The sequence below is a fragment of the Pezoporus occidentalis genome, unplaced genomic scaffold (genome assembly GCF_034315485.1).
Source record: "Pezoporus occidentalis ecotype Australia unplaced genomic scaffold, CSIRO_AGI_Poc_V1 ctg12, whole genome shotgun sequence".
NCBI classification, from domain to species: domain Eukaryota; kingdom Metazoa; phylum Chordata; class Aves; order Psittaciformes; family Psittacidae; genus Pezoporus; species Pezoporus occidentalis.
The window spans coordinates 6,637,376-6,649,559 of record NW_026912994.1 but is presented as its reverse complement, the minus strand read 5'-3'; the positions used below and the strand labels follow the sequence as shown (position 1 = coordinate 6,649,559).

The following is a 12,184-nucleotide window of genomic DNA, read 5'->3' as shown; positions in this document are numbered from 1 at the left end:
GATACTGGAAGGCTGCTATGAGGTCTCCACGCAGCCTTCTCTTCTCCAGGCTGAACAACCCCAACTTTCTCAGCCTGTCTTCATAGGGGAGGTGCTCCAATCCCCTGATCATATTTGTGGCCCTCCTCTGGACTTGTTCCAACAGTTCCATGTCCTTTATATGTTGAGGACATCTGAACTGTACACAATACTCCAAGTGAGGTCGCATGAGAGCTTGGATGGTATCAACATTTGCCTTTTTATTGCTGTTTACAACAAACCTCTTTCAGTTTGCAGTCAACTACAAACCCGAAATTGTGTTTCTTAATAGTAGTTTTGTTTTGCAAATAAAAACTGGCACATGAGTATTATTTCCAGAAGTCTAAAATCCATCAATATTTATAAAAGCACTCTGAAATCTATACTGGGAAAAGCAAAGTATTTTTTAGTGGTGTATAAATATTTTTATAGCTATAAATATACCTGTACTCTCAAATGCTTTCAAGTCCATTTATTTTTGAATTCTTCAATTCTTATTGCAATTAAGAACTGGACCAGAGAGACAGTGGGGAAGACAAAGGTGGCATATGGAGACTTGGTGGATGCTACTCCTTTGCATACATCATTATCAGTACAAAAGTCTGCATTTCCAAAGAGATATAGTTAATGGTCCTAGACTGACCACTTTTGTTCAAGAAACAAGAAAACCTGTTGTAAAAAATAGTGAAACCAGAAAGCAGCTGTGCTGCTGCTCTGCCGTTCTCTGGCTCTTTTCAGACTCTGTATACAGCCACAGACCTGATCCTGTCTAGGATTTGCTGCTTGCCTTGAGTGGGCAAGGTGACACTCCACCTGATTCCATGCTGGCAGCATCACCCAGTCCAACAAGGCTGGCTCCCAGGGCCAGGGCTCCAAGCAGAGCTGCCAGCTCACAGCAAGGTGCTTTGCTCTCCCAGTCCACTCGTACCTGAAAAAATACCAGCTTTTCAGGGGCATCCACTAACGCAGCGGCCCAACTCAATACAGTCCCCAGGACTGGCTTTCTCTGGGCAGCAGCTCCACCAGCTAATGGAGTTCAGAGTCAGCAATGGGCAGCCTCAGTGTCTCCTGGTTGCTGCCTCCCTGTGGAGGCTGTGCATGGCAAGAAAGGCCACTGCAAAGCAATGGGAGAGGAAAAAGAAGGATTTGGGATGGTCTGGAAGGCAAACTGGTGTATGAGGGAGATGGAGTGGCTGTTGGCAGGGTGGGATGAGCTGGCATAGTTGAAATCCCAGCTAGGGGACCCAGTTAGCTAGGGTAGGAGTAGGAAAATAACTCCAGTTTTCCAGGACATTTCAGATTACTGCTGCATGGACACACGTAATTTTTGTCTTATTTACATGTAAGTGCAAGTGCCTGAAAAAAAAGCTGTGTGCCCAGGGGACCAACTTAGGCTAGTAGCATCATGGAAAGGTAGCTGGACCCATCAGAGGTTAAGCCCCAAGCCACAACGCAGAGAGAAAGAAGGACCAAAGACCTCTCTATGCTGCGTGCCAGGCTGCCCTCCTACACAAATGCTGCCGAACACCCTGCTGACGTGCTCAGATACAGCAGCATGTTGAAATGCCATTAGAAAAGAGGGGGATGGGGGAAAAGAGTTTATGTCTACTTTTGATATTAATCCATGTCATCCAGGACTACTGCTCATATATCTAAGAACAGAGACAGCTACAAGAACCAGCATTCAAAGGAAAGAGAAATGGCCAAAATTCTGTTTTCTATAAAAGTTCCCTTCCAAAAATGCAATTCAAGGAACTTTAATATTCTCTTTGGGGGAATTTTAAGCAGCACTACAAAAAAAAGTCCTTCTTTTATTTTCTGGAAATATTGTCTTCATAATGTAAAATGTTCTAAGTTTATGACAAAAAACTGTGTCCTTTATAAACATCCATATCACTCCCTGCCCACAAATGTATTCATATCTACATATCAATATAATGCAACTGCGTATCACTGCAACATTATCTGGCTCCTGCATGAGGGCTATCTCACAGTTACCCTTGTTAACACTTGCTTTGAAATTATAAGGTTAAGTTGCTTCAGGTTTTAACAGGAAAGGCAACGTTGCAATGCCTGCCTTTGGCATCCTCCTTTGATTAATCCAACCTTACATGTTCCTAGTTTCCAACAAAAAGGCTTCATATAATTACATGCAGGAGGTCTGGGGGAAAGGTGGGTGACGTGGAACAAAGAGTACATTTTCAGGAGCTGTGAAAGCTAGTGCAGCTTACCAAGATCAATGACATGTCATCCCAGAGGAGCACTGAAAAAACCCTTTGTAGTTCTGCTCCCCTTCTGTGTTCTGTATTTCTAAGCAGGCAGTCTGCAAACAGTGTGCATGTGCATGCAGCCAACACACACTGTGTGTGCATTTAAACACACACAGCATCCATATAACACAGTGTTAGCGATTACAGGCAAACAAAGTACTGTTCAAAGGCAGGTGAACAAAGAAATTAATATTCAAATTAGAAGTTAACACAGAGAGAAAGAGTTGAGACAGGAGATGAAGAAATTGTTCCTATGATCTAATCAATAAAATGTCCGTCTAGGAGACGGTAAAATGGAGACGGAGGTCACAGAGAGCAGAATGTTTTCATTTTGACTAATGCAGCGCAAACATAAACCAGTGGGAAATACTGTATATATCATATTTCAAACAACAGTCCCAAGAACAACAAAAAGTCTAGTTGAAAGTAGTACATCTGAATCAGTTTTGAATTGGCTTTCAAGGAAGAGCCTGATGCATGCAACATCAGCCTCTCAAAAAAGAGCTTAATACAAGAGGCACTACAGAAGCCTATTGAGTGGAAAAGATTTTTCTGAGCTGCTGGATTTATAAAAGATAAATTCCATTACAAGAAAAGGTTCAAGATAAGGAGAGGAAAAAAACCAACCAAAAAACCCAGGAGAGAAGCTTTCCCTCCTCCAAGTGAGGGGCAGTGAAGTTTTTAGGACTCAGCTTGGTATTTCAATAAATAATTATGTTTTTCCAACTGAACAACCAGCTAGACATGGCAAACTGTAATTAACACCAAGAAGCATAATATCATTTGGCATGCTTACACCTTGTTTCTGAACAGGAGGCTGCAAGAACCCCTTAAAAGCTATTCAAAGAAACTTATAATTATAATTATGTGCTAGCGTGATTAGGCTCTTCTAATAATGTCATGCCTATTGAGTGTACTCTATTGAAAAGCCTACATAAAAAATGCACAGTTCCACTGATCTGTACTCTTATGTCAGAAGCCCTCATTTGGAGATCTGAGAAATGCAAGAAACATTACTATGGAGATTAAGAAATTTGGTTTAGCACTGTGAAATAATATTATGATTGAATGATATTAGCACCAACTGTTAATAAATGTGCCGGCATTTCCCATTAGAAGGCACCATATGCAGTTGCTTATAGTTATGCCAAAATTTTTAAGCTGTGGGAGTGAATCTCATGTTAAAAAGTTCTTTGAATACTTTAAGGCTTCGGTGACCAGGAGCAGAGCTTTGACTATGGGCAACAAAGTGGGTAACAAATACACACTTTTGACTGTGCACGAAGGGCCAAAAGAGCATTAGTAAGGTCATAGAACAAACTGATTATGCATGCAGCTGTACAGGTGCTAAATACTTTTATTATTACAAATACCCACTATAATAAAAACTCTCTTTGCTGCTTCTTTATTGCAGGAAACAAAGATATCATCTACAACTTCATGTAAAATAAGCCTCTTGGTCCAATTGCATTAGTAACTAGCTTTTGTTCATTTTAATTTAGGACGACTGAAAGGTATAGCAAGAAATGAAGATGCCCGCTACCTTAGGCCAAGTAATCCATGTACTTGAAAATGTATTCTCAAGAATTAAACAAGTGATGTGATTCCTGGCAATCCATCAGTATGTACAGGCACGTAGCTCATAGAAGGTGAACAGCATCTGGCAAGCTGTTCTTGCAAGCAAGAAAACTTTGCAGGTGCTGAAATTTGTAATGATCTAGTACAAATGTATGTCAGCTGCTGTTTGAATGCTTGGGTTACTGAGCAATTTTTGCATCTAATCACGTTTTCTCACACAGCCTGGACAAGTTTTCAGAACGTGGGACAAATCAGACAAAAGAGCCTTCTTTGTGCCGTTCAGCCTCCCTTCTCCTCTCAAACAACTCTGCACCTCATCTCATGATCACTCACCTCCAGATGTACCAATCGTTATTATTTCTGGAGTCAAAGTAGAATTTACCACCCACATTTGGAAAACGCCCTCAGGGCTGCAAAACCCATCAGACAAAGTAGGGAGAGATACATAATGATGTACCAAATAGAAAACAAATTAATGTCCATAAAGCAAGCCATTACCATTCTCTTCATCTCCTTGGAGACCTGGTGAGGTCCAAGGTGGTTATAAAAGGGCCGGTCAACACCCCAGTGTGGCGGGTTGTGGCTGATGGAATTAGCACGCTGACGGTTCATCTTGGCTATCGTGGCTTTCTCATCTTTCTGAAATACAAACAAGAGAGAAATGCAGAATAAATTTGGAAGTGTTTACATGGCAGTCATTCTCCAACCATCTCTCACCTCTGATCTCTCACTCCAGAAGTTGGCTCTGTGCCTTGAACTTTATGAAGTGCCTGCTGATCAGAAGCAGTCCCTATCAACCGCTTCTTCTAGTTTTTTAGAATACTTGCCCCTAAGTGGTGTCCACCATTTTACTTCTTTGCTTGTTCTGAATAACTACCATAAGCTGTGCAAACACACGGAGCATTCCAAAATGGAGACATCTGTTTTCTTTTTTAGTAAACTGGATCAAACTGAATAATTTCAGATAGGAAACAGCAGTTCCAAGCTGAGGTACTAACTAGAGGGTCCTCAAAAAAAAACCAAACCCAGCAGGCTCGTGCGTCTGCAAGAGAAAAGTTGCACGGAGTGATCTGGTTGAAGAACAGGAGCCTTGTTGATCCTTGAAGCTATGCAAATGAAGGAAACCTTTCCCTGTGAGTACAGGCAAATGATTTTCAACACTTGCAAGAGCACCTTCCCAGGCATGCTAAGGAGAGCATGTAAATCTTGCAAACAACTTAACTGTGTATTTGTTAAGGGTAGTGGTGTTGCAGAGTGTGAGAAAATGGTCTCCTGTACCCTAATGCTAGCTGCAAATTTTCATTGCCCTTAACTTTCCTGAAGTTTGGACAAAGTCTTTGTAACTGGAGCTTACTGCAAAGTTTGCACAGGATCTGTTGGAAAGATTTAATTCAAACTCAATGCCAGTTACAAGAGCACAGAAATGTAGCATGTAGCTAGGTTAAACAACAGGCTGGTTAGTACCTTATTTTGAATATATCCTCTAGCTAAAAAGACAGGCAGGTTTCTATGTGGAATGTGTTCTATGGAAAGACAGAAGTTTATTGCACAAGATCAAACCCTTTAAAATCTTCTTCAGCAAGGACTGCAGTGGAGACATGCTCAGTGAGGACTGTGAGATTTATCTATCTGTACTGACTGGGAAGGCAGAGGGGCGGCAATGATTCCATCCTTGCTTGGAAGAGAAACTCTGGCGAGGCTGGAAACTCAGACAGTAGGAATAGCTACAATTCAGACAGTAGGAATAGCTACAACTTGGTTGTTTATTACTTAAGATTAATTTTTTTTCAAGAAAGTTGCTGCTTACAGGAGATTACTTAAAAAAAAATAGACGTAACAGTTAATTTTATATTTCAGAAAGTATTCAGAGAACTGAATAATTTAAAAAGAAAGCACTGGTTGTTTTAAACTCCAGAACTTTGATTCAAATCTTTCATGATTACACAGGTAGGTCCGCATCTTTTATTGCCTGGAGTTTGTTTTCCCTACCTATTTATTTTGATTCCTCACTATTCACTGTAAGTTGTGCCTGTCAGGGGTTTGCACAATAGCTGGTGTTATTTCCATGGTAACCAGAGAGTTAAATGTCAAGTGCAATGTTGCCTTAAATTATTTTTTTTTAAAGAATTTTAAAAAAGCTCGCTAAGATTCAGTGCTGGGAAAGCTGCCTGATTGACAAGCATGGGAAATCATCATCTCTTGTCTTGCAAAAAAAGAGACAGCTATGATGACAACATTTCCCATGAGACCATGAGCTTACCACGCAGGCACCAAACATTGCTGGGAATGTAATGCTGCAGGCTCCACGGCCACTTTTTGGGGACACTTGCAGTGCCACTTGCAACAGGAGCCCTGTGCTGGACACCTGCCTGGCCCTGTGACAGTAAGTAGCAGTGATCACCACAACTTTGGGCCACCAGCAAAGATCTTTCTCCACTCCACTGGGATGACAAGTGTAGGATCTCAAGGAAACTCAGCGAGAGCAAACCTAAGGGAGCTGTCAGCTCCCCGGGATGTTTGCTGGGGAGAACAGTGTGTGCTCCCACACTGCACTCCTCCAGGACCAGTAAATGCCTCCCACATTGCCTCTTCCCTGTACTGAACCCACCACCTTTCATCTGCAAGAGCTGAAAACTCTGCAACTTAGCACCAGTTGAATTTCACATGAGCAATCATGACAGAGCCCCTGGATAACCTCCAGGGGAGCTGTGTTTTAAATGTTTCTAAAAATATGCCAATGCGATGCAACCCTGATGTCCAGATTTGAGTTGGTTTGAGGTTTTGTTTTTTTAAGTCACTGCTCTTTATGTTCTCTACCATCACTTGTAGAAATTTGTGTTTTCTGGGTGGGGTTTTTTTTTTTTCAGTTATGCAATCTTTTTCATAGTTATGCTTCTTTCTTCTCTGATGTGATGCCAGAAAACTGGTAGGAAATACAGTTTCATCATCTCCAAGGAAATATACATTGTTTTCAATAATAGAAGTGACACTGTCAGTTTGTTTTATTACAACTTAGTGAAGGGTTTTCAAGCAAAAGCAAAAAAACCCCAGATGCTGAAGCTAGTCTAGGGACCTATAAAGAAAAGCTATTTGATTACATTACAAATGCCTTTAACATTAACAGATGGCAAAAGATACATAGAACAGGTTTCCCACCATGAGTTGGTAAATTTGGTTAGAATTTGAGAAAAGCCTTAATACCAAAAATCCAAGCAGACATACTAACCCCTTTTGGCCAGTGAGTGAGTCTTCTACCTGCCGTTAGTGCTGGTGACTTCGAAGCATCACTTCATTAATTTCAAGGGAAGAAAAGACCTCATACGTGTTTACTGACACATCTGGTTTGAGGTAAGGGTGGGACAAATGTGTAAATAAGTTCATACTTCTGAGATCATTTCTAACCATGATGTCAGCCACCATAAATTCTCATGGCTGTATTTCCCCCCACTCCCTGTAGAACTTTTCCACTGAATTGTGAACAATGTCTCCGATCAGATTAAAACACATATACACAAAGCATAGTGGATTTTTGGTTTCCCACACTGCACTATATTATCTTGAACAATAGGGCTTTGTTGTTAACATCAATTCTTATTCAAAAACATTGTTTTAAACCTGATATTTTAAAAAGTTGACCTAATTTATTTTCTGAAAAATCACATGTTCAGTAAGTAGGTAATAATAATAACAAACCCTAAAAATGAAGAATTAGAATGATCACAGCTCCTCTGTGGAAATTTATGAGCATCCCTCCTCTGTTTCTTCTTGACTAAATGACAACATGAAGAACACTTGCACACAGGGCTACCCAAGGCATAACAAAACTGGAAAGAAGACTGAAGAAAAGCAGATGATAGTACCTTTCAGCCCTACTCATTACAGATACTACCAACAACAGGAGCAGGTGCAAAAGGTTCTGACAGCACTGAGATTTTCAGATTTAAAGTGGTTAAACTCCAGAAAGCTGTTGTGGGAACTTTTCAAATCTGAACTCACAAAGAGACTGTAAATCTTATTCCCAGGGGTTTAATAAAACACAATAGTGTTCCCACCACCGGTTCCCACACACTGAGCTAAAGCCATGCTACAGTGAAACTGCAAAAATTGCTGGGGTTTTCTTGTACTTATCAATTGTATCAAGAATGCCTGGTTAGTGTGAGATAGAATTTTCCAACATATTGATCACTATCAGCGCAAGAAAGCAGGGAAATCTAGTATGGATCAGCCATTACAGTTTAGCTACATATTATTCTTTAAATAGTCTTCAAGTCCTATTGACATGTGAATAATGTTTCTTGCAGTGTTACTTGTTCCAAACCATTGCCTTCATAAATCTACGTAGTGGAACCCTGCTGAGCTGTTATTAATGTTGTTAAATTGAGGAACTGTCACATCAGACTGATTGTGTTTTAGGGTGATCACATGCACAACATTTAAAGGACCATTATGTTTCTTCAGCTGGATGGAGTTCCAGGACACTATTTAGAAAAGAATGAGAATTGTTTTTCTAGGAGTTACAGCCAACGTTTCATTGAGCTGTTTTAAGGCCACTATCAACAGTCCTTTCTGAAACAGTTGTGTACCTGCTATTGTTAAAAGAAACAGCCATGTTTATTGCAATTGAAAGGCATTAGAAAAAAAAATATTAACATTTGTTCAATTTACCAACTTTGTGCACTCTGCACTGTGTTCTGTCATCACTATTGCTCATCTGTTGACAGCCATATTTTATTTCTATTTGTGTTCAAAGCAAAGCATTTTCCCACACTTCTGACAATGTTGAGGACATTAAAATTAGCTGTAAACCTAATTCTTATAGGTTTATGGACATTTAGGTCTGTTTCCCACCCTTCCGAACACATACTTTTCTACCCTTCTCAATGTGAGGATTTTACCAATGATTAGAAGTGGTGAGAAGAGTAGCTGTGATGGTCCTGCAAATTAGTGCAGCAGCTGATCTCAAAGAAGAGCAAAAAGTTGCCAATAACCACCAAATGATATGCTCCTGTACAAACTTCAGAAACCTGGGCAGCACAAGAACTGGGTCTACTGGATACTACAATAATTAAACTGAGTATTGTAAAAATAGCAGGGATGTGATAGGACAGCCGTAACAACCGGGACAGATGTTCTGAATAAAATGCAGGAGGACAGATATAAAAGCTGTGGAGGTGGAGGTACAGGGCTGTGTACAGACTTCAGGGTAAACTTAAAAAAAAGTATAACAAGAATAAAACAACACTACAGAAGGATAGAGACATTGTACTGACTACTGCTGGGTAGTTCACTACAATGCTTCAGAGTTAAGTTTGAGAATCAGTAAGGATTTGGGTAATAGTATTAGTAATTCTAGCTAATCACTGTTTGTCTGGAAATGCAGACTTTCAGATAATGAATGAAGATGCAGAACCACTAATGGAGGAAAGGCAAAGATCTTCTCAGAGAATTCCTGTATTTCACAGAATCACAGAATCGTTAGGGTTGGAAGGGGTCTCTGGAGATCATCCAGTCCAACTCTGCAGCCAAGGCAGGGCCACCTACAGCAGGTTACACAGCAAGATGTTCAGGTGGGTTTTGAATGTCTCCAGAGAGGGAGACTCCACAACCTCCCTGGCAGCCTGTTCCAGTGCTCTGCCACCCTCAATGTAAAGAAGTTCTTCTTCATGTTAAAGTGAAACCTCTTGTGTTCCAGTTTATGGCATTGCTCCCTGTCCTGTCACTGGGCACCACTGAAAAGAATCTGGCACCATCCTCCTGGCACCTGCCTTTGAGATATTTATATGCACTAATGAGATCCCCTCTCAGTCACCCGTTCTCTAGACTAAAATAGATTCATTTCTCTACACTAATATAGATTAATTTCTTTCATGCTAAGGTATTAAGTCCATTAGAAATAACTGAATGCGAAAAATAGCCAATGAGCACAGAAGTCACCGAGTGTAAGTCACCCTGCGTCATACAGGGATAATAAAACCTTAAAAATCTATATTACTCTAGAGGGAACTAGAAGGAATAACTGAAAGAACAGATTACTTCCCTTCAGATAATCACTGCTGCCACAGTAGAGGCAAAAGGAAAGAGGGATCATAAGCATAGGTTTACAAATGGAAAAAATGACTAAGCTGGAAGCAAAAATTAAGTGCGATGTGCTGAAGTCAGAAGGACAACCTCTAACCCACATCAGTGCAAAACTGCCAACTGCAATTTCAGTTCTGGTAACAGATACTTTTAATAACTATTTAGTCAGGGATCATGACAGAACTTGTAGAGCAGCAAATGCTGGGCTTGGATTAAGAGCCTTGACAGTATCCAAGTTATTCTGAACAAAAATAAATACAGTAGCCCTCACTGCAGCTTGTTTTTTTCCCATAGAGCATTTGACAGAGTACTGTTCTGGAGATCAATGTCTAAAACAGATGAGGAATATGAAGCTGGGTAAAGAGCTGGTTTCCAGCAAAATGGCAAGAGATGGTTTTGAAAGAAGAGGTATTAGGCTGGATGGAAGTTATTAGTGGAGTTACTCAATGAATAGTCTTGGGGTTGATTTGATTTTATTTTTTTCTTACCACAACTGGCACCAAGTATAGCAATGACAGACTTTGCTAATGAGAGAAGCAGAGGTAGGATTTGATAGGTAATTAAAAAAGGAGCATTAGCACCCAGTGTTTGAGGGCTAACATAGTAGTAATGGGACCTGAGACATTCAAGTGTACAAAATGCATGATCATCCACTTAGAGATTAAAATCAGAAATATCACTTCATTATTGGGAATCACAGAATAAGTATCAAACACCAAGATAATGCAACTGTGCCAAAAGTAAATGTTTCCTTTGGTGATCACAAAAATTAAAAGCTTGCTGTAAGAGCTTATGCTTATCTTTTCTTCATTGTGAGAAGACATTAGAAAAGTTTGTCTTAGGAGAAAAAAGGTTGAGAGGGAGAGAGGGGATACAATTGCTGACAGCAGGCACCAGACATCCAGAGCAACCAGGCACCAGAGCAACCAAGTTTTAGAGCAGCTCACTGTTAGCTCTAATGGGAGAAAACATACCACAGCAAAAGATTCAACAGACCTTTATGGTGGAGCATGGTAATTTTATGGCAAAGATTACTTTATATGTGCATATATACTTACATATGTATGCTTACATAAGTATATATGTGTGTATACATATATATATACACACATCCACACTACAATGAAATGCATGGCACCCTTTGGATCTCATAGAGTTTAAACTGGTTTGTATTTTAATTATCAAAATCCTGGCTTAAGGAATTGAAAGCAAACACAAGGAAAACAAAATTGGAACTTTGGATCTATTCTTAAAAAAAAAACCACAAAAACTTTTATCTAGGGGAACACAAGGCTGTGATAATAAAATCACTCCTGTACTGCTCTGTGGGGTATCCGAGCACTGCCTTCTTCACAAGCAAGCGCTCACCCACAAGAGCAGCAGCATCACAGGACAGAGCAACCAGAAAGGTGGAAGTGGATTTGGAGGTAAAGATGAGGAGAGAGAAACCTAAACAGACTGTATTTTAAAACCTCACAGTTTACTCTCTTTCAATAGAAAGCAACTCTTCTGTGTGCCAGATAGAAAACTGAACTACATTTGCAGCTCTAGTGAAGTTATTTAAAGGCTGACTGATCAGAATATAGCTTTTTTCCCCCTGAAGCTCAACTAAATATATTCCAGTTAACAGCATCCTTAAGAAAGAAAAAAAAAACTATTTTCAAGGAAGAGCAAGTCGGAGTTCCTGGAACAAAACTACTATATAAATATTCCTCCCATTTACTCTGTGCCAAAGAAATGACATGAATACGTTGAAAAAGTCAAATAAACAAAAAAAGACAGGAAATTCAAAGTTATAGCTCCCCATGGCAAGAGTAAGCAGAAAGAGTATGGAACAGATGCCATCACACTTCATGCATTCATCATAACTCCTGGTATTGTTTGATTTTGATGGCTATGGGACTAATGGACCAGGACCACAGTCTGCCTGTGTGAAACGAGGAATAGCTCAGGCAAACAGCTACTTGGATCTACTACGCCTCTGCTCTCAGGTCAGTGCAAATCCTGTGCCTTGTGTGAGGATAGCAGGAACCCAGACACGACTCACAGGAACCCATTACTAAGTTAGGTGCACATTTTATGGCCTTTACTGGAACAGACAGAAGTGAAAACCTGGCTAAATACCTCACAGGAAGTAATTAAAATCAAGTAGAAATGGAAGGAAAAAGTGAAGTGCTAGAACTTTGCCTATCATCAGGCAAAATATTCAAGACTGACTGATCTGACTATGGCAGAAAGCT

General features: G+C 40.2%; 1 protein-coding gene across 1 annotated transcript in view; it reads right to left on the bottom strand.

The window, feature by feature from the left end:
- ADCY5 (adenylate cyclase 5) overlaps positions 1-12,184 on the bottom strand; it is a 221,261-nt gene that overhangs the window by 41,548 nt on the left and 167,529 nt on the right. The window contains exon 8 of the mRNA XM_062607077.1: positions 4,365-4,505. Within this exon, the coding sequence (XP_062463061.1) occupies positions 4,365-4,505 (141 nt within the window). The remainder of the gene's footprint in view (positions 1-4,364; positions 4,506-12,184) is intronic.